The sequence below is a fragment of the Marmota marmota genome, unplaced genomic scaffold (assembly GCF_001458135.2).
Source record: "Marmota marmota marmota unplaced genomic scaffold, marMar, whole genome shotgun sequence".
In the NCBI taxonomy this organism is placed as follows: Eukaryota; Metazoa; Chordata; class Mammalia; order Rodentia; family Sciuridae; genus Marmota; species Marmota marmota.
This window is the reverse complement of record NW_026000229.1, coordinates 15849665-15872466: the sequence shown is the minus strand read 5'-3', so window position 1 is coordinate 15872466 and position 22802 is coordinate 15849665. Positions and strand designations below refer to the sequence as shown.

The window sequence follows — 22802 nt, the reverse complement described above, 5'->3', positions numbered from 1 at the left end:
ATAGCTTTGTTTTATTTATTTATTTTTATGTGGTGCTGTGGATTGAACCCAGGGCCTTGCATGTGTTAGGCAAGCGCTCTACTGCTGAGCCACAATCCCAGCCCAAAATATTAATTATTATTATCCCCACTGAAAAGAAAAAAAGACCCAAAGAAGGAAAAAACAACAACAACATGAATATAGGACAGTTCAATGTGAATGAAGAATAAATATAAGGAGTGTTGCTAGATCAGAAAGGAGTCTGAAAGCTATTATCTTAAATTATGGATAAACATCATTGGTGGAAACTATCACAATAGTCTAGGTCAGGGGTTTGTTAATATTTTCTGTAAAAGAACAGACAACAAATATTTCAGACTTTTTAAGTCATGTGGCTTCTGACATACTCAACTCTGCCACTGTAGCAGGAAGGCAACCATAGAAAATATGTTAATGAATGTGACCGTTTCAGTAAAACTTTATTTAAAAAAATAGACAATGGCCAATTTGGTCGGTAGGCTACAGATAATTAACTTTTAATTTTAAATGAAAGGTAAAGCCAAAAGAAGCCAAGAACAATAATGAAAGACAGAATGAACGTAGGAATGCTACAGAGTCAAGATGAAGGACATAAGAAACTCCTGTCTACAGACACTCATGCACATACACACACACAAACAACTTCCTCTACCATGTATTCTGTGTTCTCCAATTATGGGCCTATTTCCTACTTATTTTGAGCCAGCAATGTCCTCTTTGTTCCTCTGTGTTTCTATTCCTCTTAAAACTTTACTTATTTATTATTATTTTTACTTTTTTGTGGTGCTGAGGATTGACCTTGTACATGTGAGACAAGCACTCTACCACAAAGCTACATCCCCAGACTCTCCAGCTTTAAAAACTCCAGTCTTGGATCCCAAATCAAGGATTGAATTGTTGCCTGTCTTTTGAGTTAAGCATGGTTTTTAGCTGGGTGTGGTAGCACACCCTGTAATCCCTGTAACTCATGAGGCTGAGTCAAGAGGATCACAAGTTCAAGGCCAGCCTCATCAACTTTGTGACACCTCAGCAACTTATCTCAAAATAAAAAATGAAAAGAACTGGGGGTGTAACTCAGTGGTAGAGTCCCTGGGTTCAATCCCCAATACCAAAAGAAGAATGGTTTTTAGTTGGGCATTGTGGTGCAAATCTTTAGTCCCAGCAACTTGGGAGGTTGAGACAGAACTTCTGGAGTCCAGGAGTTTGAGACTTGCCTGGGCAATATAGTGAGACTCAGTCTAAATGACATATATAGAGTATATTATCCATCAACGAGAGAATATACTTTCTTCTCAACAGTACATGGATCCTTCTCTAAAATAGACCATATATTATGCCACAAAGCAAATCTTAGTAAATACAAAAAAGTAGAGATACTACTCTGCATTCTATCAGACCACAATGCAATGAAATTAGAAATCAATGATAAAATAAAAAATAAGATACCCCAACACCTGAATGAACAATGGGTTGCAAAAGATATCAAGGAGGAGATTAAAAAATTCTCAGAGGTAAATGAGAACACCGATACAATATATGCAAATCTCTGGGACACTATGAAGGCAGTTCCAAGAGGAAAGTTCATTGCATGGAGTTCATTCCTTCAAAGAAGAAAAAATCAACAAATAAATGACCTAATATTACATTGTGACTCAAAGCCCTAGAAAAAGAACAACAAATCAACCCCAAAAGCAGTAGAAGACAGGAAATAATTAAAATCAGAGCTGAAATCTATCAAATTGAGATAAAAGAAAAAAACCTAAAAAATTGACAAAACAAAAAGTTGGTTCTTTGGAAAAAAAAAATTGATAAACCATTAGCCATGATAATGAAGAGAAGAAGAGAGAAAACTCAAATTATTAACATCCGTGATGAAAAAGGAAATATTACAATTCACAATAGCTAATCTGTGGAGCCAACCTAGATGTCCTTCAGTGGATGAATGGATAAAAAAGATGTGGCATTTATACACAATGGAATATTACTCAGCATTAAAAAAGAACAAAATCATGGTATTTGCAGGTAAAAGATGGCCTTGGAGAAGATAATGCTAAGTGAAGTCAGCCAATCCCAAAAAAACAAATGCTGAATGTTTTCTCTGATATAAGGGGGGTGACTCACAGTAGGGTAGGGCGAGCATGGGAAGATTAGATTAATTCTAAATAGGGAAGAGGGGTGGGAGGGAAAGGGAAGGGGAAGGGGATTAGCAAGGATGGTAAAATGTGATGGTCATCATTATACAAAGAACATGTATGAAGACTTGAACTGGGTGTCAACATACCTTATATACAGAGATATGAAAAACTGTGGTATATATGTGTACTAAGAATTGTAATGCAAAAAAAAAGGACACGTATAATGGCATAAATTAACGTGAACATACTTTACATACAGAGATACGAAAAACTGTGCTCTATATGTGTAATAAGGATTGTAATGCATTCCCCTGTTGTCGTGTATTTTAAAAAGATAAGAAAATCAATTGAAAAAAAGAAAAAGGAAATATTACGACGGATACCACAGAAATACAAAGATAATTAGAAATTATTTTGAAAATTCATACTCCAATAAAATAGAAAAATATCAAAGGCACTGACAAATTTCTAGAGGCATATGATATGCCCAAACGAAATCAGGATGATATACACAATTTAAACAGATCAATTTCAAGCAAGGAAATAGAGGATGTCATCAGAAACCTACCAACCAAGAAAAATCTAGGACTGGATGAATACACAGCTGAGTTCTACAAGACCTTTAAAGAAGTACTAACAATACTTCTCAAACTATTTCATGATATAGAAAAAGAGGGAATACTTCCAAACACATTCTATGAGACCAATATCACTCTGATTCCAAAACCAGACAAAGACACATCAAAGGAAGAAAACTTAAGACCAACATCTCTAATGAATATAGATGCAAACATTCTCAATAAAATTCTGGCAGACTGAATACAAAAACATATCAAAAAGGTTATCAGTGCACTATGATCAAGCAGGGTTCATCCCAGGGATGCAAGGTTGGTTCAACATACAGAAATCAATAAATGTAATTCATCACATTAATAGGCTCAAAGATAAAATCATATGATCATCTCAATAGATGCAGAGAAAGCAATTGATAAAATATAGCATCCCTTCATGTTCAAAACGCTAGAAAAACTAGGGATATCAGGAATATACCTCAACATTGTAAAGGCTATCTATGCTAGCCCCAGGCCAACATCATTCTAAATGGAGAAAAAATGAAAGCATTCCCTCTAAAAACTGGAACAAGACAGGGATGCCCTCTTTCACCACTTCTATTTAACATAGTTCTTGAAACTCTAGCCAGAGCAATCAGACAGACAAAATAAATTATACGGATAGGAAAAGAACTCAAATTATCACTATTTGCAGATGATATGATTGTATACCTAGAAGACTCAAAACATTCCACCAGAAATCTCCTAGAACTAATAAATGAATTCAGCAAAGTAGAAGATAGAAAATCAACACCCATAAATCAAAGGCATTCCTGTATATCAGTGACAAATACGCTGAAAGGGAAATGAGGAAAACTATGCTATTTACAATAGCCTCAAAAAAAAAAAGAAAAGAAAAACTTGAGAATCAACTTGGTGAAAGATCTATACAATGAAAACTACAGAACCCAAAAGAAAGAAATCAAAGAAGACCTTAGAAGATGGGAAGATCTACCTTGCTCTTAGATAGGCAGAATTAATATTATCAAAATGACCATACTACCAAAAGCACTCTACAGATTTAATGCAATTCCAATCAAAATCCCAATGGCATTCCTCATAGAAATAGAAAAAGCAGTCATGAAATTCATCTGGAAAAACTAGAGACCCAGAATAGCTAAAGCAATCCTTAGCAGGAAGAGTGAAGCAGGTGGTATCACTATACCAAACCTTAAACTATAATACAGAGCAATAATAACAAAAACAGCATGGTACTGGCACCGAAACAGACTGGTAGACCAATGGTACAGAATGGAGGACACAGAGACTAATTCACAAAATTACAATTATCTTGTATAAGACAAAGGTGCCAAAAACATATATTGGAAAAAAGATAGCCTCTTCAACAAATTGTGCTGGGAAAACTAGAAATCCATATGCAACAAAATGAAATAAAACCTCTATCTCTCATCATGCACAAAATTCAACTCAAAGTAGATCAAGGACCCAGGAATAAAACCAGAGATCCTTCATCTAATAGAAGAAAAAGTAGATCCTAATCTCCATCATGTCAGATTAGGCCCCAGTTTCCTTAATAAGACTCCTATAGTGCAAGAATTAAAATCAAGAATCAATAAATGGGGGCTGGGATTGTGGCTCAGCGGTAGAGCACTCGTCTAGCACAGGCGGGACTCGGGTTCGATCCTCAGCACTACATAAAAATAAAGGCATTGTGTTGTGTCCATCTACACCTAAAAAAATAAATATTAAAAAAAAAAAAGAATCAATAAATGGGATGGACTCAAACTAAAAAGTTTCTTCTCAGCAAAAGAAACAATCGGTGAGGTGAATAGAGAGCCTACATCTGGGGAGCAAATTTTCACTCCTCACACATCAGATAGAGCACTAATTTCTAGGGTATACAAAGAATTCAAAAAGCTAAGCATCCAAAAAACAAATAACCCAATCAATAAATGGGCAAAGGAACTGAACAGACTGTATCCTTTTCTCAGAAAAGGATATACAATCAATCAATAAACATATGAAAAAAATGTTCATCATCTCTAGCAATTAGAGAAATGCAAATCAAAACTACTCTAAGAGTTCATTTCGTCCCAGTCAGAATGGCAGCTATTATGAATACAAACAATAATAAGTGTTGACGAGAATGTGGGGAAAAAGGCACACTCATACATTACTGGCAGGACTGCAAATTGGTGCATCCAATATGGAAAGCAGTATGGAGATTCCTTGGAAAACTGGGAATGGAACCACCATTTGACCCACCTATCCCATTCCTTGGTTTATACCCAAAGGACTTAAAAACAGCATACTACAGGGACACAGCCATATCAATGTTTATAGCAGCAGCACAATTCACAATAGTTGAATTGTGGAACCAACTTAGAAGCCCTTCAGTAGATGAATGGATAGGGAAACTTTGCTATATATACACAATGGAACATTACTCAGCATTAAAAGAGAATAAAACCATGGTATTTGCAGGTAAATGGATGGAGTTGGGAGAATATAATGCTACTTGAAGTAAGCCAATCCCAAAAAACCAAAGGCCAAATGTTTTCTTTGATATGAGGATGCTGACTCTTAATGGTAAAGGGGGTGGCATGGGAGAAATGGAGGAACTTTAGATAGGGCAAAGGGGAGAGAGGGGAAGAGAGGGGGCAGGGGGTAGGAATGATGGTGAAATGAGTTAGACAACATTACCCTAAGCAGTATGGAGATTCCTTGGAAAACTGGAAATGGAACCACCATTTGTGTATGAAGACACAAATGGTGTGAAAGTACTTTATGTACAATCAGTAACTTGAAAAATTGTGCTGTATATGTGTAATATGAAATGTATTGCATTCTGCCGTTGTGTATAACAAATTGAATATATAATTTAATTAAAAAAAAGAAAAAAGAAAAGAGATAGTTTTGTATTTAAATGGCTGAAGAATAATGTTTCATGACATCTATTAAGTCAAATTCAGATTTCAGAGTCCAATAAATAGTTTTATTGGAACACAGTCACTCCCATTCATTTGCATATGGACTATTGGTACTTCTGTGCTATACTGGCAGAGCTAAATGGCTGAGGCAGAGACACATGGCCCAAAGTTGAAAACATTTACTATTCCTTTACTGAAAGTTTGCAGGTTCTTAGTTTAGCTTCTTGGCCCTATTTCAGTTAACATCTTCTCTGAGTCTCAAGGGCAAAGGGCTTTCTTTCCTTCTTTTTTTGTGGTGCTGGGTAGTGAACCCAGGGTAGGCTTTACCCATGCAGCTAGGTAAGTGCTCAACAACTGAGTTACACCCCCAACTAAGGGCTTTCTTCAGACCTTAGCTGGCATCTGGTGTGTGTGAGACTTTCTAGGACACTACCAGGAGCTGCTTTCTTTTCTTGTCTTCTGTGACATCACTCTTCTATTTTCCCTCTTTTATTTGCTTATTCTTTCTCATACCCTTTCCACTGACCTTAGTAGTTGATGCTTTCCAGGAATTTGGCTCTTGCTCTCTTTTCCCCTTAAACTATATATATTTCCTGCGACCAGTGCTTCTTAAAGCATTGATGGTCAAGGACCACCTGGATTCAATCATTTGTGTAATATTAATATTTACTAACCATTCTGCAATTTTCTGGGCCTGAATCCAGACCAACCTGCTGAATCAGAATCTCATGTGGGTGGACCCAGGAAGTGGAATTTCTGAACAGTGTTTATTTTTGTACACAAAATATCAAATTTGTGAACCACTGTAACATCAATGATATGCTTATAACTAAAAATTCAATTTCCAACTCTGCCTCCTGTCTTGAACTCCAGATTCCTCAGGAATTGTCTCTAAGCACCTCTATTTATATCTCAAAGGCACAGACTCAAAATGCAAATAATATGTTCTCAAATCTACTCTTTCTCCCTATTCTCTATTTCAGTTAATAGACTACCTTCCACCCTGGAACCCAAAGCTGGAAACCTGGGATCATTCTCATATGCAAACACTATTGATGCTACCTCCTAGTTATCTTTTACTCCTAGCCACTGCCCTGTTCTGGCTTTCATCTTCCCATTTCCAGGACTACTATAGTGACTTCTAACTGCAGGGTGCCCCTGCCTTTTAATTGGGGGACAGGGATTGAACTTAGGGCCTTGCATATGCTAGACAAGTGCTTTACCATAAAGCTACATCCCAAGTCCTTTTACACAATTTTATTTTGAGTCAGGGTCTCAGTAGGTTGTGCAGGCTGGCCTCAAACCTTCAATCGTCCTACCTTGGCCTTCTGAGTCATTGAGATTATAGGTCTATGTATCATAGCTGTTCTAAATGCAAATTTCTTATCTCTCACTTGGATTATGGCTATTTTGCACAACTCCAGGGGCACCAGCACCTGAATATGAAGTCTCCTAACCAGTATCCTCACTGTTTTCACTATAGCTAGAAGAATCTGAACACATTACTCCTCTTTGGTTGCTTCCCAGTATCTATAAAATAAAATCTTGGTATTTCACATTTTGATGAGGCCTGCTGTGCTGTAGCTCCTGCCAGCCTCTGATCTATCATCTGCCTCAACTCCCAATCTGTACTCCAGTTCCTTTCCTTCCCATAGGTGCTCTAGTTTCCCTAGAGGCCCTTTCCTCCTTCTTCAGCTCTACAAATTTCTCCTTTTCTTCAAAACTCAGCTAGGATGTCTCTCCCCTGTGAAGATTTTCTGGAATCCTCTATGAAGAGCAGATTTGATCATCATCTCCTTTAGACTAATACTTATCTTGTGTAGACTGTTTATCAGTCCACTTCCCACTAGACTTTAAGCAACTCTGGCTAATTATTTCATCCAGAATAGATGGGAGGTGTCCCTGAAACTGAAATGGGCCCAAATGAGTGAAGGATAACTCTCTAGTTGGAACCTCAGGATCTAACAGCACAAAGGCTTCATCAAAAGGAGTAGCAAAATCAAAAGAAGGGACAATTTAAGGAGAAGGGGTAAATAATGATTTCTTTAAAAAGAAAAAAAAAAAAAAAAAAGCTGAACTTGAGACTAAGGCAGATACCCAGGTGGAAAGGTTCAACTAAGAATTGTAAAGAAAAAAAATTCAAATTTCAGGGAGAGATAAGGAGGGACTAGATTTACAGATTTAGGGAGGATGAAACTAATATCACTGAAGAAATACTCAAGAGAGATTAAGAACCCAAGAGAAGAAGACAAAGAACAACATCTCGGAAACTGCAAGGCAGAGGAGGAAAAGACAAGATGACAAGAAAAAGAATGACTGGAGATTACTTGGGCCAAAAATTGTACACTAAGAAAAAAACAGGGAGTGACTTTTAACTCAAAGCAGTTAGAATTTTTATTTACTTAAATCACCTTAAATTTGGTTTCCTCTAAGCTTGTGAAAGTTGAATTCAAACATCAAACTCTCCTGGGGTTCTCCATGTACACATCCAGCCTCAGAGACCACAGCACACCAATGAGGGAGCTTAGGCAGCTCCCTGACTACAGTCGGAGACACTCAGAATGGTAGAGAAGAAACAGTAAGGTAAAATCTGATCTGGGTTATACCTGAAATAGGACCCAGTTGTGCCATTTTCCCTAGCCATGGGAGAGGTTCTGGACCAGGCTCAAAGAGAGACATCATGAGGTTTGATTTCTTCTTGCTGTCAGCTTGGGAGTAGAGCATTCCATGCCATTCAGGACTAGATGGAGAGAAGACCAAAGATCAGAAGAACATAAAGCCTGGGACTGTCAAGTTAAATAAATCTAGCTTATGTTTTTCTCTTGAGAGAAACAGGCTTTGGCTGTGAAATCAGGCATGTTATTTTTACCAAAGCCAAATCTGAAACCTGAAAATGATTACTGCTGTTATGATATTTACATTTCTCTAAGACATTTATTATTATTAAGGAAAACTTTATATATATATATATGGAAATCAAAAGCAGTTTAAAAGATTAAAAAAAAAAACCCCATATACAAAGGGTAGAAAGTAAGCTATAGGGGGATAAGGAGGTATAATAGCTGCAGCCTACAGGTCCTTTCAGCTGCCTCTCAGAGTTACAGCAGAACCAATACAGGGAAGCCCTTGTAACACAGGGCATGAGGTCTTTGTTCTGTTACATAAACACTGTCCCCAGCTTTTCAAAGCAACCTAGGCGATTCTCACATTCAGAGCCAATATCACTAGTCTGAATGCCAAGAAACACAGCAGATTAACAACTATTAAGAAGAATCCCATTCTTCTTTTCTGACATAAAGAGAAATGAAGACATGCTTCCTATGATTAATATTAACCTCTGGAATATATATCAGTCATCATTCCAAATGATGGTCAGAAGGTGATTAGCTACCTCCTCTTTTCTAAGATAGATATTAGAGAAAGGGAGGCAGACAGCTTTGCAAATTCCAAGATTGCAGAGAAGGTAAAAACTAGAAACACTTTCCTCACAGGAAAGGAATACAGCATAGTTGTTGTGAGCATAGGTTCTGAAGTAAGAATGCATAGGTAAGAATCCTGGCTCTTTTATTTATTAGCTGGGGCAAGTTCCTTGACCTCTTGAGTCTGAAAGGCTGACCTCTCTGACTCTTCATCTATAAAATGGGATTAGTGTTGATATTACTTACACAATCTGTTGTGAGGAATTAAATGAGTTAACATATGTAAATGCCTAGAGGAATGTCTGACACATGGCAAAATGTTCAATGTCATCAGCATCTTTTTTCATTTACTTTTATCCCTTTAATTTATAGATGTAGAGACCATGAATCCTACTAAGATATTATAATAAATTAGTAGCATTACTATAACCAGAACCTAGGTATCCTAGATAGGATTTAAAAAGAAGAAAACTGAGCTAGGATATAGCTCAGTGGTTGAGTGTTTGCCTAGTATGTGCAAGGACATGTGTTCAAACACTAGTACTGCACCCCCCTACCAATTAAGTAAATAAAAATAGAAAAACTGAGAAAGAATATAATATATATATGCAACATACCAAAAAGGATCATTCCACACTTATTCTCTTCCTACCAGGTCCCCTACCCCCACTCCCCATTTTTTACCATTGAGACACATGCCCCACCCTTTTTTATTTTGAGACAGAGTTTTGCTAAGTTGCTGAGACTGGCCTTAAACTTGTGATCCTCCTGTCTTAGTCTCCCGAGTTCGTGGGATCAAAGGCATGGACCACCAAAACCAGCTCCACACTTACTCTAGGGGAAATTTTAAAAGAGTAGTTTAAAAAGGAATTGACAGGTGAGAAGGGAGAGGAAAAAGGTGACCAGGACCTTTCTACTTCTTTCAGAAAAGTCTGCAAAACACTTCACCTAATGAACTGATTGCTCCTCTCATTCAACTAAATGTAAACAAAGTCTCCTACCCTAATTGAACAATCGCCACCATTCCTTCCACTTTTAGGCTGCCATGGAGCAGGACACAGAAGTTGGGTATTTTGCCTGCAATCTGATTGGCTGAATTTTCATCTTCATTGTCATCAGTGATGCCAGTACCCACCTCATCGCCTTCTGCAAAAAGCAAACAGGTTAGATTGAAATCAGCTACAAAAACTCCAAACCCCGATCATACTCTTGGCAACTTCCAGACTCAAAGGAGTTGTAAAGGAATATTATACAAAGCTGAAAAAACTCATCCCAGTTTCCCAATGTCTATATAAAAATTACTTTTTAAGGGCTGAGGTTGTGACTCAGTGGTAGAGGCACTGGGTTTGATCCTCAGCACCACAAAAAAAAATAAAATAAATAAAGAAAATACTGTGCATTGTGTCCCCCCCAAATTACTTTTCTAATATTATATTAATTCCATTTATATGAAAAATCCAGAAGAGCACGTCTATAGGAGTAGAAAGGATATTAGTGATTATCTAGAGCCAGGGGACTAAGAGTTGGTAGTTTGGTTTCTACCAACTAAGAATTGGTAGAAATAGGGTTTCTTTTCAGGGGTGATGAAAAGGTTCTAAAATTGATTATGATAATGGCTGTACAAGTCTATAAATAAAACTAAAATCACTTAGTTATACACTTTAAGTGAGGGAAGTATATAATATTGATTTTATCTCCATAAATATGTTACACAAAAAAATGTGTTTTCCAGAGTTCCAGTAGAAACTGGAAGTTTCAGGCATCTGTCTAAACAGAATCTGATACAGAGATGTCAAGAGTGTTCTAAACTGACAGCATTCAAACAGTACAAGGATGCAAGTCTCCAAAGGTACACAAATGATTACTCTACAAGCATCCTAACTAGACTTCCCAACTCTAGGTTCTCTGTTGACAGATGAATCTTCTACAATTAATATCCTTCCAAGAAAACTTATCCATTCAGTCTTGTTCAAAGACTTTCTACTTCAACAGGAAGAATTTTCCAGTTTAGTTTGCTATTCAACAACCCTTACAATGGCTCTGTTCTGCCTTCCCATGTTTTCCCTTCCTACTGTTCCCTAAATACTTCATTTTGCTAATTTTCTTTCTTGGCAGAATTCTCCCAGGGCCTTAGAAATAAGGTAAATTTGGTTGTTCTCTGAAAACACAAGGTAAATTATAAATACATTGCCCACAATGAGTCATCTGTCTATAAATATGTGATTCTGTCTATAAATATGTGTTGAGTGGTTATGGAATATCCAACCTCCAACTGAGATAATCCAGGCATTAATAGAACATGATCATAACCCAGTAGGTAGAAAGCTGATTGACTCTATATTTCCTGGAAAGAGCTGATAAATATAAGCTAGATAGTTAGCTTAGAACAGAGAAAAAGGATTTTAAGGAGCTAAAGGCTAGCATACTGCAGAGATGCTGAATTTGGGGACATGACTTCTCAGTTTCTAAAGGGGTATTTTCTGCAATAATGAGGTCTCACAAGAGGCTCATTCGTTCATTTAATAGTATTTGAGTATCTAGTATGTGCTTGGCATAAGTAAACAAAGAACAGATGTGTTCTTCCTCTTATTAAGCTGTATTTGACTTCCACATTTATCAAGCAACTTTCTGATAATGACTTGGCTTTCTTTGCCTATTAGGAAAGGCAAAGCCCTGGGTGAGGAACTAAGTACTCCTTTTTTTTTGTACTGGGAATTGAACCTAGGGGTGCTTCACCACTAGGCTACATCCCCAGCTCCTTTTTATTTTTTATTTTGAGAGTGTTTCCCTAAGTTGCTTAGGTTCTCTCTAAGTTGCTGAGACAGGTCTCGAACTTGCATTCCTCCTGCCTCAGCCTCCCAAGTTGCTGGGATTACAGGCATGCACTGCTGCACCTGGCTAAGTATTCTTGTCTTTAAAAGAGGACTTCCACTATAAATTCACAAACCAACACACAGCAAGTATGTGTCAAAAGTGTTCCCATGGGGTGGAGTTATGGCTCAATGGTAGAGCATTCATCTAGCATGCATTAGGCACTGGGTTTGTTCCTCAGCACCACATAAAAATGAAATAAAGGTACTGTGTCCACAATTAAAAAAAAAAAAAAAAATATATATATATATATATATATATTTTAAAGTGTTCCCATAATGTAAGATAGCAGAATTTCTTTCCTGATATTTAATATTCTATTTTCTAAAATTCAATTTGGCAACTATACCTTTCCTTTAGCTTCTACAAAATGGGCTAATCTACTATTTAACATTAAAGAATAACTTTAGATATTATGATGCTTCTTATATATCAATGGTATAAAAAGAAAACTCACCTTTGTTAAGTGCTATAGGTAAGACCAGATGTCTGGAGAGAACTGGGGGACTTGAAATATCAGCTATATCAATAAATCCCACTATTTCCAAATCTGAAAGGAAAGAATCAACATAGTGCTAATTTATAATAGGGGAAAGTATATTATTTTCTATGTATTAGATTTTATAAACACAATGTTTAGGTGGAAATTTCAAATATGTTGACTGGGAACGTTATTGGACTTTTCTGTGGATGACTCTAACCATTTGCATTATAAGTAGCTCAGGAAATAATGATAATTATCTTTTATTTGATGAATTTAAGTTATATAACAAATTAGGTAAACTTTATTTTTATGAGGCTAGGTCCTCCCAGTCATGGCAAAAGCTTAAAAGTCAAATCCCTGTGTAGAATAAGGGGTATTAGGGTCATCAAGGGGCATTAAACTCAAACAATTCTCCAACAACTTCAACCTTTTTTGAAATTAAAGACATTCTATTAAAAACATTTCTCTGAGAAAGAAATACATTCTCAACAAAGCCAATATGACAATGATTTCTTTGCTCTACAGAGATTGTTTAATGACCAAAAGTTTTTGTGAAAACCTAAAATAAAAAAATAAAAGTTGTAGCCAAAATTTTTTTAAAGGGGCTGGGGTTGTGGCTCAGTGGTAGAACACTTGCCTAGTATGTGTGAGGCACTGGGTTCAATTCTCAGCACCGCATATAGACAAAGGTCCATTAATAACTAATAAAAATATTTTTAAAAATGTTTATTTACTTATTTATTTTTATGTAGATGGACACAACACAATGCCTTTATTTTTATGTGGTGCTGAGGATCGAACCTCCGTCCGCCTGTGCTAGCTAGCTAGGCTAGCGCTCTACCGCTGAGCCACAACCCCAGCCCCAATAAAAATATTTAAAAAAAATTTTTTTTTAAAGTTTCTTTTCTGATTATATAGATAATTAACACAAAAACTTGGAAAACACTAATAATTGTAAAAAATATAAAATCAGTCATTATTCATCATAAAAGGAAACCACTATCAATACTTTACTGAATTGCTTTTCAATTTTTCTTCTAAGCACAAACACACCAATATTCTCAAAACAATTAAAAAAAAAACACAGAATCGTAGTGAGTAAAATGCACTTCATATACAAGTAGGAAGTGTGCTTCTCTGGAGCTTTGCTGTCATTAACCCCCTTAATTGAGTAACAAATGAATCAGGACAAGCAGCTGGATACTTTTTAAGTAGAAAAAAGCCTACTATATTTTAAAGTGGTTTAAATATAAGCTATGGCAAATGTTAGGCTAAAAATTTATATTGGAAAGAAAAGGCCTATTCAAATGACTCATCAAAAAAGGGTGGATAGGAAGTGAAATTTAACTGGTTTGAGAGCCACAAAATAATTTGGTGCAGCTTAATATAGTAGAGCGTAGTCACAACAAAAAGAGATGGATACCTTGCTTCCAGATAGTCAAAAGTTAAAAGCACAAAAAGCAAAAAGAATGCTCTAGCCCTTCATTTATAATCTCTATGCGCCCCAAATGAACATTTATTGCACAATTAATTTTAATCATTTATTAAAACATCTAAGTGTCAATGTTACCCTAGTCACTAAGGCTGCAGCAGTGACTGAAAGTGACAGCATCTATCCCTAAGAGGTTAAACATGTATCCACCACTCAAGGAATCCACCCATCAATTGGAGATAACTCCAAGGTCTTCAAGTCACATCTAGAAGACAGCCCTTCATATATGACCGTAGTTATGATGCTAGTCAATCTCAGAATCTCTATTAAGAATCACTTCAAGGATTTCAATCCTAGTGAATCTGGGCATGATTTCTTTTTTTTTTTTTTTTTAAAGATAGAGGGAGAGAGGGAGGGAGAGAGAGAGAGAGAGAGAGAGAGAGAGAGAGAGAATTTTAATATTTATTTTTTAGTTTTCGGTGGACACAGCATCTTTGTATGTGGTGCTGAGGATCGAACCCGGGCCGCACGCATGCCAGGCCAGCACGCTACCGCTTGAGCCACATCCCCAGCCCTGGGCATGATTTCTAACTCTAGTAATTTGTGGTTATAATGATCTAGGATTGGAGATTAACTCATGACCTCACCATAAAAGACCAATAATCCACCAACCCTGAGGTAATTAATATATTCACTGATCCAAAAATGCTAATGACAATACCACCCTTGTTTCAAAATATATGATTCTTTTCAATCCTCCTACCTAGAGAACAAAGTAAAAAACCACAAGTCAGAAGTAGGGAAAACTTACCTGTGTTAATGACTTTGGGGATAGGATCAATTTCTTCATCTACAACAAAAGGTTCTGGCCTGGGGAAGACTTGTACATCAGCAGTTAGGTGGCCACACTTGAGAACAGCATGGAAAGGTGTATAAGCCAGATCTATCAGTTTTCTAGGATATGATGATTAATTGTTACAAGGAGAGTAATAAGATAGATAGAGCAGTAATGTTTCATGATGCAAAATTTATTTTACCTTTACATTAATTCCAAAACTAAATCTGACCATTTGTGGAAAAGATTACAATCTGATATTGCTGCTGAGGAAATTTCAATTCTGAAAAGCCCCAAAGCAAGTTAATCTTTGAAATTGCTGAATCATTGTAAAAAAGTCAATATCTATAAGCATTACAGATTTAGTCATGTTTTATTTAAAAGAGTGAGCTTTCAAAATACACTGCTACCAATCTTTTTATCTGAGAAATGGGCAACTTGGAGAAAACGCAATCACACAATTAGAGTAATGTATATATTCTTTCTTTTTTTTTTTTTTTTAATGTGTCTTTCAGCTCTAAGAGGGCATAATTCTTTTTATTAAATTTTAATTTGTCATATGACAACAGAATGCATTACAATTCATATTACACATATAGAGCACAATTTTTCATATCTCTTGTTGTACACAAAGTAGAGTCACATCCTTCGTGTCTTCGTACATGTACTTAGGGTAATGATGACCATCACATTCCACTCTCTTTCCTACCCCTATGCTCTCTCCCTCTCCCTCCCTCCCCTTTTCCCCTTTGACCTATCTAGAGATCATTTAATCTTTCCATCCCCTGCCACCACAGCATATTATGGATCAGCATCCTTAAATCAGAGAAATCATTTGGCATTTGGCTTTTGGGGATTGGCTAATTTCACTTAGCATTATATTCTCCAGCTCCATCCATTTACCTATAAATGGATTATTCTCTTTTAATGCTGAACATTCTTTCTGGATATCAAATTATAATACTGGATTACAAAGAAGGTAAAAGAGCTTTAAGCACATACTCACCCAAACATAGACTGTACATTTTTCAGGCACAGGGGGCCATCAATAGTAAATATTTGCCCTTCACCATTGTTTAAGTCTATGAGACGTTCAAGGCATTCCAAAGAATCGGTGCTCTGAAGCTACAAAGCAAAAGACATGACCCCTTTAAAATGGCACAAATTACCAGATTACTATTAGCACACCTAAGTTACAACCATCATAGTAACACAGGCAAAAAATAAATCATTTTCTTAACAGCCATATGAAAAGAAATAACCATAACAATTTGACTCAAGGTGACCAAAGAGGAATGTTACATACAAGGACACCAGGAGAGCTATTCCATTCAGAAGTAGTTTTGTGAAGGTTCTCAGAGGAGACCACAATTTGTATTTATATAGCATCTTTCCTTCAAAGTGTTTTAAACATTTTTTGGCAAGAACCATCATTATCTACATTATACAGGGAGAAAAAATAAGGTAAAAAAAGATCAAATATCTCCCAAATAAATAGGAAAACAGGAAGCAAAGTATTTACATACATAAAATATACCAAAATGGCATGTTATTCTACAAAAAAAAAAAGCAAAGTACATCTCTGTCAACATTTCTGGAATGGATAAAATAATTCCTGGGTAAGAGAAATAACTAATACCAAAGAGAACTTGACCTTTCATGACTCATCAGTAGGATGGATAACAACTTGAAGTATGTTCCCAAGATGGGGAAACACTGAAATTTCAGAGCATTTAAGAGCTAGAGTATAGTCTTATTTTGTCTTTTTCTTTTCTCTCTCCCTTTCCTTCCTTCATTTTTTCTTGTCCTCCTCCCTTCCCTTTCTTCTTTTTTCTTTTTTTTGTGGTGCTAGATATAGAGCCAGGGCATCAGGCATACTAGGTAAATGTTCCACCCCTGAGCTACAGGCCCAGACTGAGTCTTTTCAAATACATATTGTGCCAGTCTCATGAAACCAACAGAGCACAATGTTACAGTATATGCAATAAAGCACTAATCAAATACATGAAAAAAATAAAATGAGCCCTAAAATTTACCCAATCAAACTAAAAAGAACTTAGCAAAATGTATTACCTCTTCCAAATTTGCCATGCACATGATATATAACTTAGACGGGAAAGGAAAAGGTAGTGGAAACCTGTTGCTCTCACTTCTTTGATTGTGAGTAGCTAAGGAATGTCGCAGTGACCCTCTACCAATGCCAAGACAGCCATCAGTTACTAGAACAACCTGTTTGCAAAAAGAGACAGGAAATTTGCACATTAAATTACATGATTAAATTAGTTTCATTTAACATTTTCATTTCTGGAAAGGGACATGAAGAAACTAAGGAATGATAAGAATGTTTTATATCTTAATGATAGTAGTGGTTACACAGGTATATGCATTTGTTAATACTCAGGGAACTGTGTATTTAAAAGCTATACATTTTACTTTCCCATTTAATTAAATTTTTAAAATGCTTGCCTCTGAACAATTAAAAAAAGGACAAACATGCATACCAAATTTTACTTAATTGTATTACAACTGGAACCCCATCTATTAGATAAGGAATTGGTACTTAAAATATCAAAGTAAAAAAAAAGAAATGGCATGACCTATTTCATATGTGTCCCTAGGAAATACCAGCCCAAAAGTCTGAACTTTGCCTTTTTAAAAATGTATTGATTGATTGATTGATTGCTGTACTAGGGATTGAACTTAGGACCTTGTACATGCTAAGTAAGTGCTATGAACACTAAGCTACTCCCCCTAGCCCACTTTATTTTTAAAAGATGATAAATTCTATCCCCAGGCAACTAAAATGACAACTGCTTCAAAATTGTATTTATACAGGCCACTTGGCCAGAAATGTATAAGACCTTTAAAAAACGCACATTTAACTTGTAATATGATAAAGCCAATAAAATATATGAACAACAGATAGTAAATGCAAAATCTTCTTCCTTTACCTCATTGCTTATGGGCAATCCTGTGTAAAGTGGGCTTCCCAGGCATCCCAGGGAAGGATTATTTTTGTTCTCCTTAGTCTAATCCAGTAACTTGACAACAGGCCATTGAGACAGTATTAGGTGGTTACATCATGTGAAATACAAAGATTTAGTACTTACTTCTAAAGTCTAAGGATATTTAATGGAGGTTCCCTGGAGAGATTTTTATCTTTTGGGAAGTCTGTCAACTGACTACAGATAATTTCCTTTTCTAGGTACCAACAACTGGTACACAATGATTTAGTTTTGACATTAGCTTTTTCAGATGCTGTGTGATAATGAAATATTTCATGTAATGTCAAAATCACTCAGGTAATGAGGATACAGACCAGATGTCTGAAATCTTGGTTGTGAAAAGTTCCACATTTAAACAAATTTGGTGGTAAATGATTATAAAAATAATCACGAGGGGCTGGGGCTATAGCTCAGCAGCAGAGTGCTCGCCTATATGTGAGGCACTGGGTTCAATCCTTAGCACCACATAAAATAAACAAATACAATAAAGGCATGCTGTGCATCTACAACTACAAAACAACAACAACAACAAAAATCACTAATAACTACCACCTCTATTACTGTGTTTGGATCTCATTCTAACAAATCTAAGTGGATTTAGGTCAGTCCCTCACCTTCAGGGTACAGTAAATCTCAAAATTAGATTCTTCTTTTTTTCAAAGAAAGAAAAATATTAAAAGGCAGAAGTCTACATGGTACGCAAGGTCTAGCTATTAAAAAAATTTTTTTTCAGTTGTAGATAGACACGATCTTTATTTATTTATTTATTTATTTATTTTTATGTGGTGCTGAGGATGGAACCCAGTGCTTCACACATACTAGGTAAGTGCTCTACCACTAAGCCACAACCCCAGCCCCCACCACTTTTTTAACTTATCAAAGGAATTGATCAAAAGGTATTAACAGGCTTCTTTAACAAAAGTGATTTGATTTAACCTTTTAATTGTAGTTCAGGGTCTTCATGAACCAAAGAGTTTATATTCTATCAAATAGACTGGCTTTCAGAGTAAGAAAAAAAGCTTTTGAAAAGAGTTGGGATTTACTGAGAGATAATTTACATGTAGTAAATCTTTACTACACAGTTCTTAGTGTTGACAACTGCATTCAGATATGTCACCATCTTTACTATTTAGATAAAGAATAGTGCTATTACTTCCTATATTCCCTCCTATTTCTTTGGGATTAATCCTTACTCTTCTCTCACTCCCAGACAACTACAATCTTACTTTTAATTAAAAAAAAAAAAAAAATACTTGGCTGGGGCTGTAGCTCAGTGGCAGAGTGCTTGCCTAGCATGTGTGAGGCACTGGGTTGGATCCTTACCACCACATAAAAATAAACAAATAAAATAAAGGCATTCTGTCCATTTACGACTATATATATATTTTAAATACCAGTAATGCCACTTACACTACTCAGGAATCGTGTGTTTGACACTATAATAAAAAGCCATACGCCAGGGGCCAGCAAAACCATGGCCACAGTCATAGTTTATTTGCAAAGCTGGCTTTGTAAATAAAATTTTATTTAAAAAGAGCTGTGCCCATTCACTTACTTATTACCTATGGCTTCCATGCAATAACATTAGAACTGAATAATTGCCGCAGCCTAAAATACAGAAAAAATTTGTTAACTTCTGTTGTAGACTATTAATGATTTTCCTTGCAGTAATGTTTGCTTTCTTCCTGTTTACAGCAAATTTCCAATTCTTTTTTATACTATTACTCTGCTGTAATTTGAGGCTAATGTGAATCCACTGTGGACTCTAAGAACAACAGACTATGACATTCATACTCCTCACTTTTTAGACAACCTAGAGAGCTGAGACGGTTAAAAGTCTGCTGAAAAAAAATCCTACAGCAAGATAATGAAGACAGACTATATGGTACTAATGTTTACAATTCTATCATTCAAAATTATAATCATCCCTTCCAGGGAGTGTAGTTCTAAAATTCCACTGTGAGCCCTTTGTCTTTTATACAAACAGTACTAGTTTTCAATAAGTCAATTTACTAGGAGGATTCTTTCCTTTAGGCATAATTTTGCTGCTTTCTGAGCACATTGGTGTGATTTAGATTAGATTAATGTGATATGATTAGAGTGATTTAGTGCCTTCTTTTTAAAAGATACCAATTGTATAAAACATAGTTTGAGGAAATTAGAATGCATGCTGTGTTAAAGCCTAAAGAAAATCAAAGCACCACAGTGGTTAATGTTTTTAACTTAGGGCAATGAAAAAGAATTGATCATTACCTGGCAAGGAATTGCACCACCCCATTCCTGCTGAACGATATTGCAAACACCAACTAATGCGGATTCCAAGCAGGTTTTGTCATAATCGTCCATGTTACTTAGTGCTTCCTTATTGAATCAAAAATAAAATTGCTCATTATTCTTTACTTCTTTAATTTGTTATTAGAAAAACACCATAAACTGCTCAACATATGAATGTTACACAAGGGACATTGTGTTTCTGAGAGACCCAAAGCATAGGTTCTTAAAAAGCAACAACAACAACAACAACAAAACCAGTAAAACAGATTTTCTCAACTATAGAAGATAATTAAATATGTCCTTTTATTCCATCCTCTTATTAGGNTGCTCAAACAGCATTGTTAAACCGTGGGCTGCTAAGTGCTTACGCTGGTATTCCTCGGACCCCTCGACAGATACAGGTCGGGTCATGGAAAGGGATACGTCCATTACCACCACCGTTGGCATGATGGAAAGGATCCCAGTATTTCCAGTCAGAATGCAGACAGGGAGCTACAAACAGAAATGCCATGGAAAATAAAAAGGTCTTACATGTCATAAGAAGGAAAAAATATTTTCACCACAATTTTATCCAATTTCCCAGAAATAAGTGGAGGTCTGCCCCAGTGAAGCTGAGGTGAGGGCACCCAACAAAGAATTCAGTGAGAGGGACACAAGCAGGTTAGTTAGCTGTGAGGACCACTCCTAAAATCATCTGCTAAATGGCCTTAAGTCGAGAGCCACCGTAAGTATTTCTATTGATTAAAAAAAAAAATCATTAAATTCAGGTAGCTCTTGATTCCCATAACTTTCAAATTTATACAACTTAATATAATAAGCACTAGTATACCATCTTGCCAAAATTTAATTTACTGAGAACATTTCTATGTGACATATGGTAGTACTATTTGGCATTTGACCATTCTTTTACCACCATCAGTATCTTAATACAGTAGTGTTAACACAAGCATTTACTCTCTTTGTGGCTTGGTGCCCTTGTTTGAATTAATATAAATGTAAAATATAAAAAGGAAGGACTAGAAAAGTGATAATCCAAATTAGACAATGCTGGAAATCATTAAGCATGACAAAAACAACAAACTATGATTCTTAATAGCATCAAACAGTTTTTTAACTGTGAAGGAAAAGAAAATTAAAGCATATGCATAAAAGCTGGAATTATGTAATTGTGTAGAAAAGTAAAAATGTAGAAATGGAGGAAGCAAAGGGTTCTTTAATTCATGGATTAAGAATTAGCAAGAAGATTGGGTTGGGGTTGTGTCTCAGTGGTAGAGTGCTTGCCTGGCAAACATGAGTCACTGGGTTTGATCCTCAAGACCACATAAAAATAAACAAATATAATAAAGGCATGCTGTCCATCTACAACTACAAAAAAAAAAAAAAAAAAGAAAGAAAGAAAAGAGTGGGCTAGGGTTGTGGCTCAGAGGTAGAGCACTTGCCTAGCATGAGTGAGGCACTGGGTTTGATCCTCAGCACCACATAAAAATAAAAATAAAGATAGTGTGTCCACCTATAACTAAAAAATACATTAAAAAAAGAATTAGCAAGAAGAAAATATTTCTGTGCTCAAAAATAAAACAGATCACAAATACATAGACCTGTTCATGAGCTACAGCTTGCTGCTACTGTAACAGTTAAACAAACTATAATCTCTTGACACAATGAAATATAGCTATAAATAAATGACATAGATATAAGAAATGTTTATATAATGAATTAATAGCTAAGAAAAGCCAGTCATAGGATATGTATTCATTGCTACAACTTAATAAAAATCACACTGCATATACCATACACAACTATGGAAGACTAAGTCAATATAAACAGTTTAGAAACTTAATATTCATTAATTTATGTTTGGGGATTCACTTCCAAACATTTAACAATGGCCAGACTGTTTGTTAGTGCACTGTCTCCGAACATATTGATTCATGGAAACAATGTTATTATAAATAGAGGTTAGGGACTGAGGACAAATTGAAAGTCTATTAACCATTAACCATATAACAGTTAGATATATCTTCAAATACAGTAATGTCTGTGTATCTAACTAACACCAATAAGTTAAATCAGAGATAAAAATTACTTTTTCAGACTCCCTTAGAAGTCCAAAATGTTTATCCATTTTGATAGAAAAAAATTAAAATGTGTATCTTTCTTCTCTGCATCATTCTCTGCATCATTAGACTTTGTGAGTAAACGTAATTCAGCCTGTTAGGCATCACCACTTTGAATACCAATACTACCCAGCACACTACTACCCTGATGTTTCTATTTATATCAGCATTTTCTCAAATGTGTGCTGCAGAACACTGTCCTGGAGGGATGCTCCAAGAAAAATGGAGATTTTGACAAGTTCTAAAGCAAACAGTCTAGTTTAATTCACTAATCCTGTTTCCACTCTAACCCTTCTCTGCATAAATAGTACAAGTATTAAATAGAATGTACATGGAAATACTGCCTTATTCTGAAAGAATCCAGGCTGCTGTGTTCTGTTTTGGTGGCTTCAAATTTTGCTTCTAATTTTGAGATCATCAGCTTTCATTCCACTTATCTCAGTAATTCTGTGTGATGATTCTCCCTTTTTCTAATCTTTTCCATCTTGTTTGCTATTGCTGGAAATACAGTTTATCAAGCTTGTTAAAACTGAGTCCAATATCAAAGTTAACAGGCTATAAGAGTCTGTAGGTTTCTTCTATGATAAAACAGATAAGCTTAGGTATATCAACTTGTACTATTTTGTCTATGCAGACTTTTTTATTTCCTTTCTGGGTCTTGGCTGTGTTGTTCAAGAAACGAGGTCCCATGTCATATATATATATATATA

At 35.8% G+C, this 22802-nt stretch overlaps 1 protein-coding gene across 7 annotated transcripts in view; it reads right to left on the bottom strand.

Moving 5' to 3' along the window:
• The window catches only part of Ints14 (integrator complex subunit 14), a 33263-nt gene that overhangs the window by 9217 nt on the left and 1244 nt on the right, over positions 1–22802 (bottom strand). For 2 of the 7 annotated variants that reach the window (XR_007343905.1, XM_048793464.1), the window contains exons 2-9: positions 20344–20467; positions 19955–20062; positions 16770–16925; positions 15703–15821; positions 14673–14815; positions 12403–12495; positions 10076–10220; positions 8262–8395 (exon numbers count right to left, since the gene is read on the bottom strand). Coding sequence is in view for 6 of the 7 variants with exons in the window: in XM_048793464.1 (XP_048649421.1) it covers positions 8262–8395; positions 10076–10220; positions 12403–12495; positions 14673–14815; positions 15703–15821; positions 16770–16925; positions 19955–20047 (883 nt within the window). In the remaining variant the exon portion in view is untranslated. The remainder of the gene's footprint in view (positions 1–8261; positions 8396–10075; positions 10221–12402; positions 12496–14672; positions 14816–15702; positions 15822–16769; positions 16926–19954; positions 20063–20343; positions 20468–22802) is intronic. The other 5 variants (XM_015480524.2, XM_015480522.2, XM_048793465.1 and 2 more) reach the window with 4 other exon arrangements.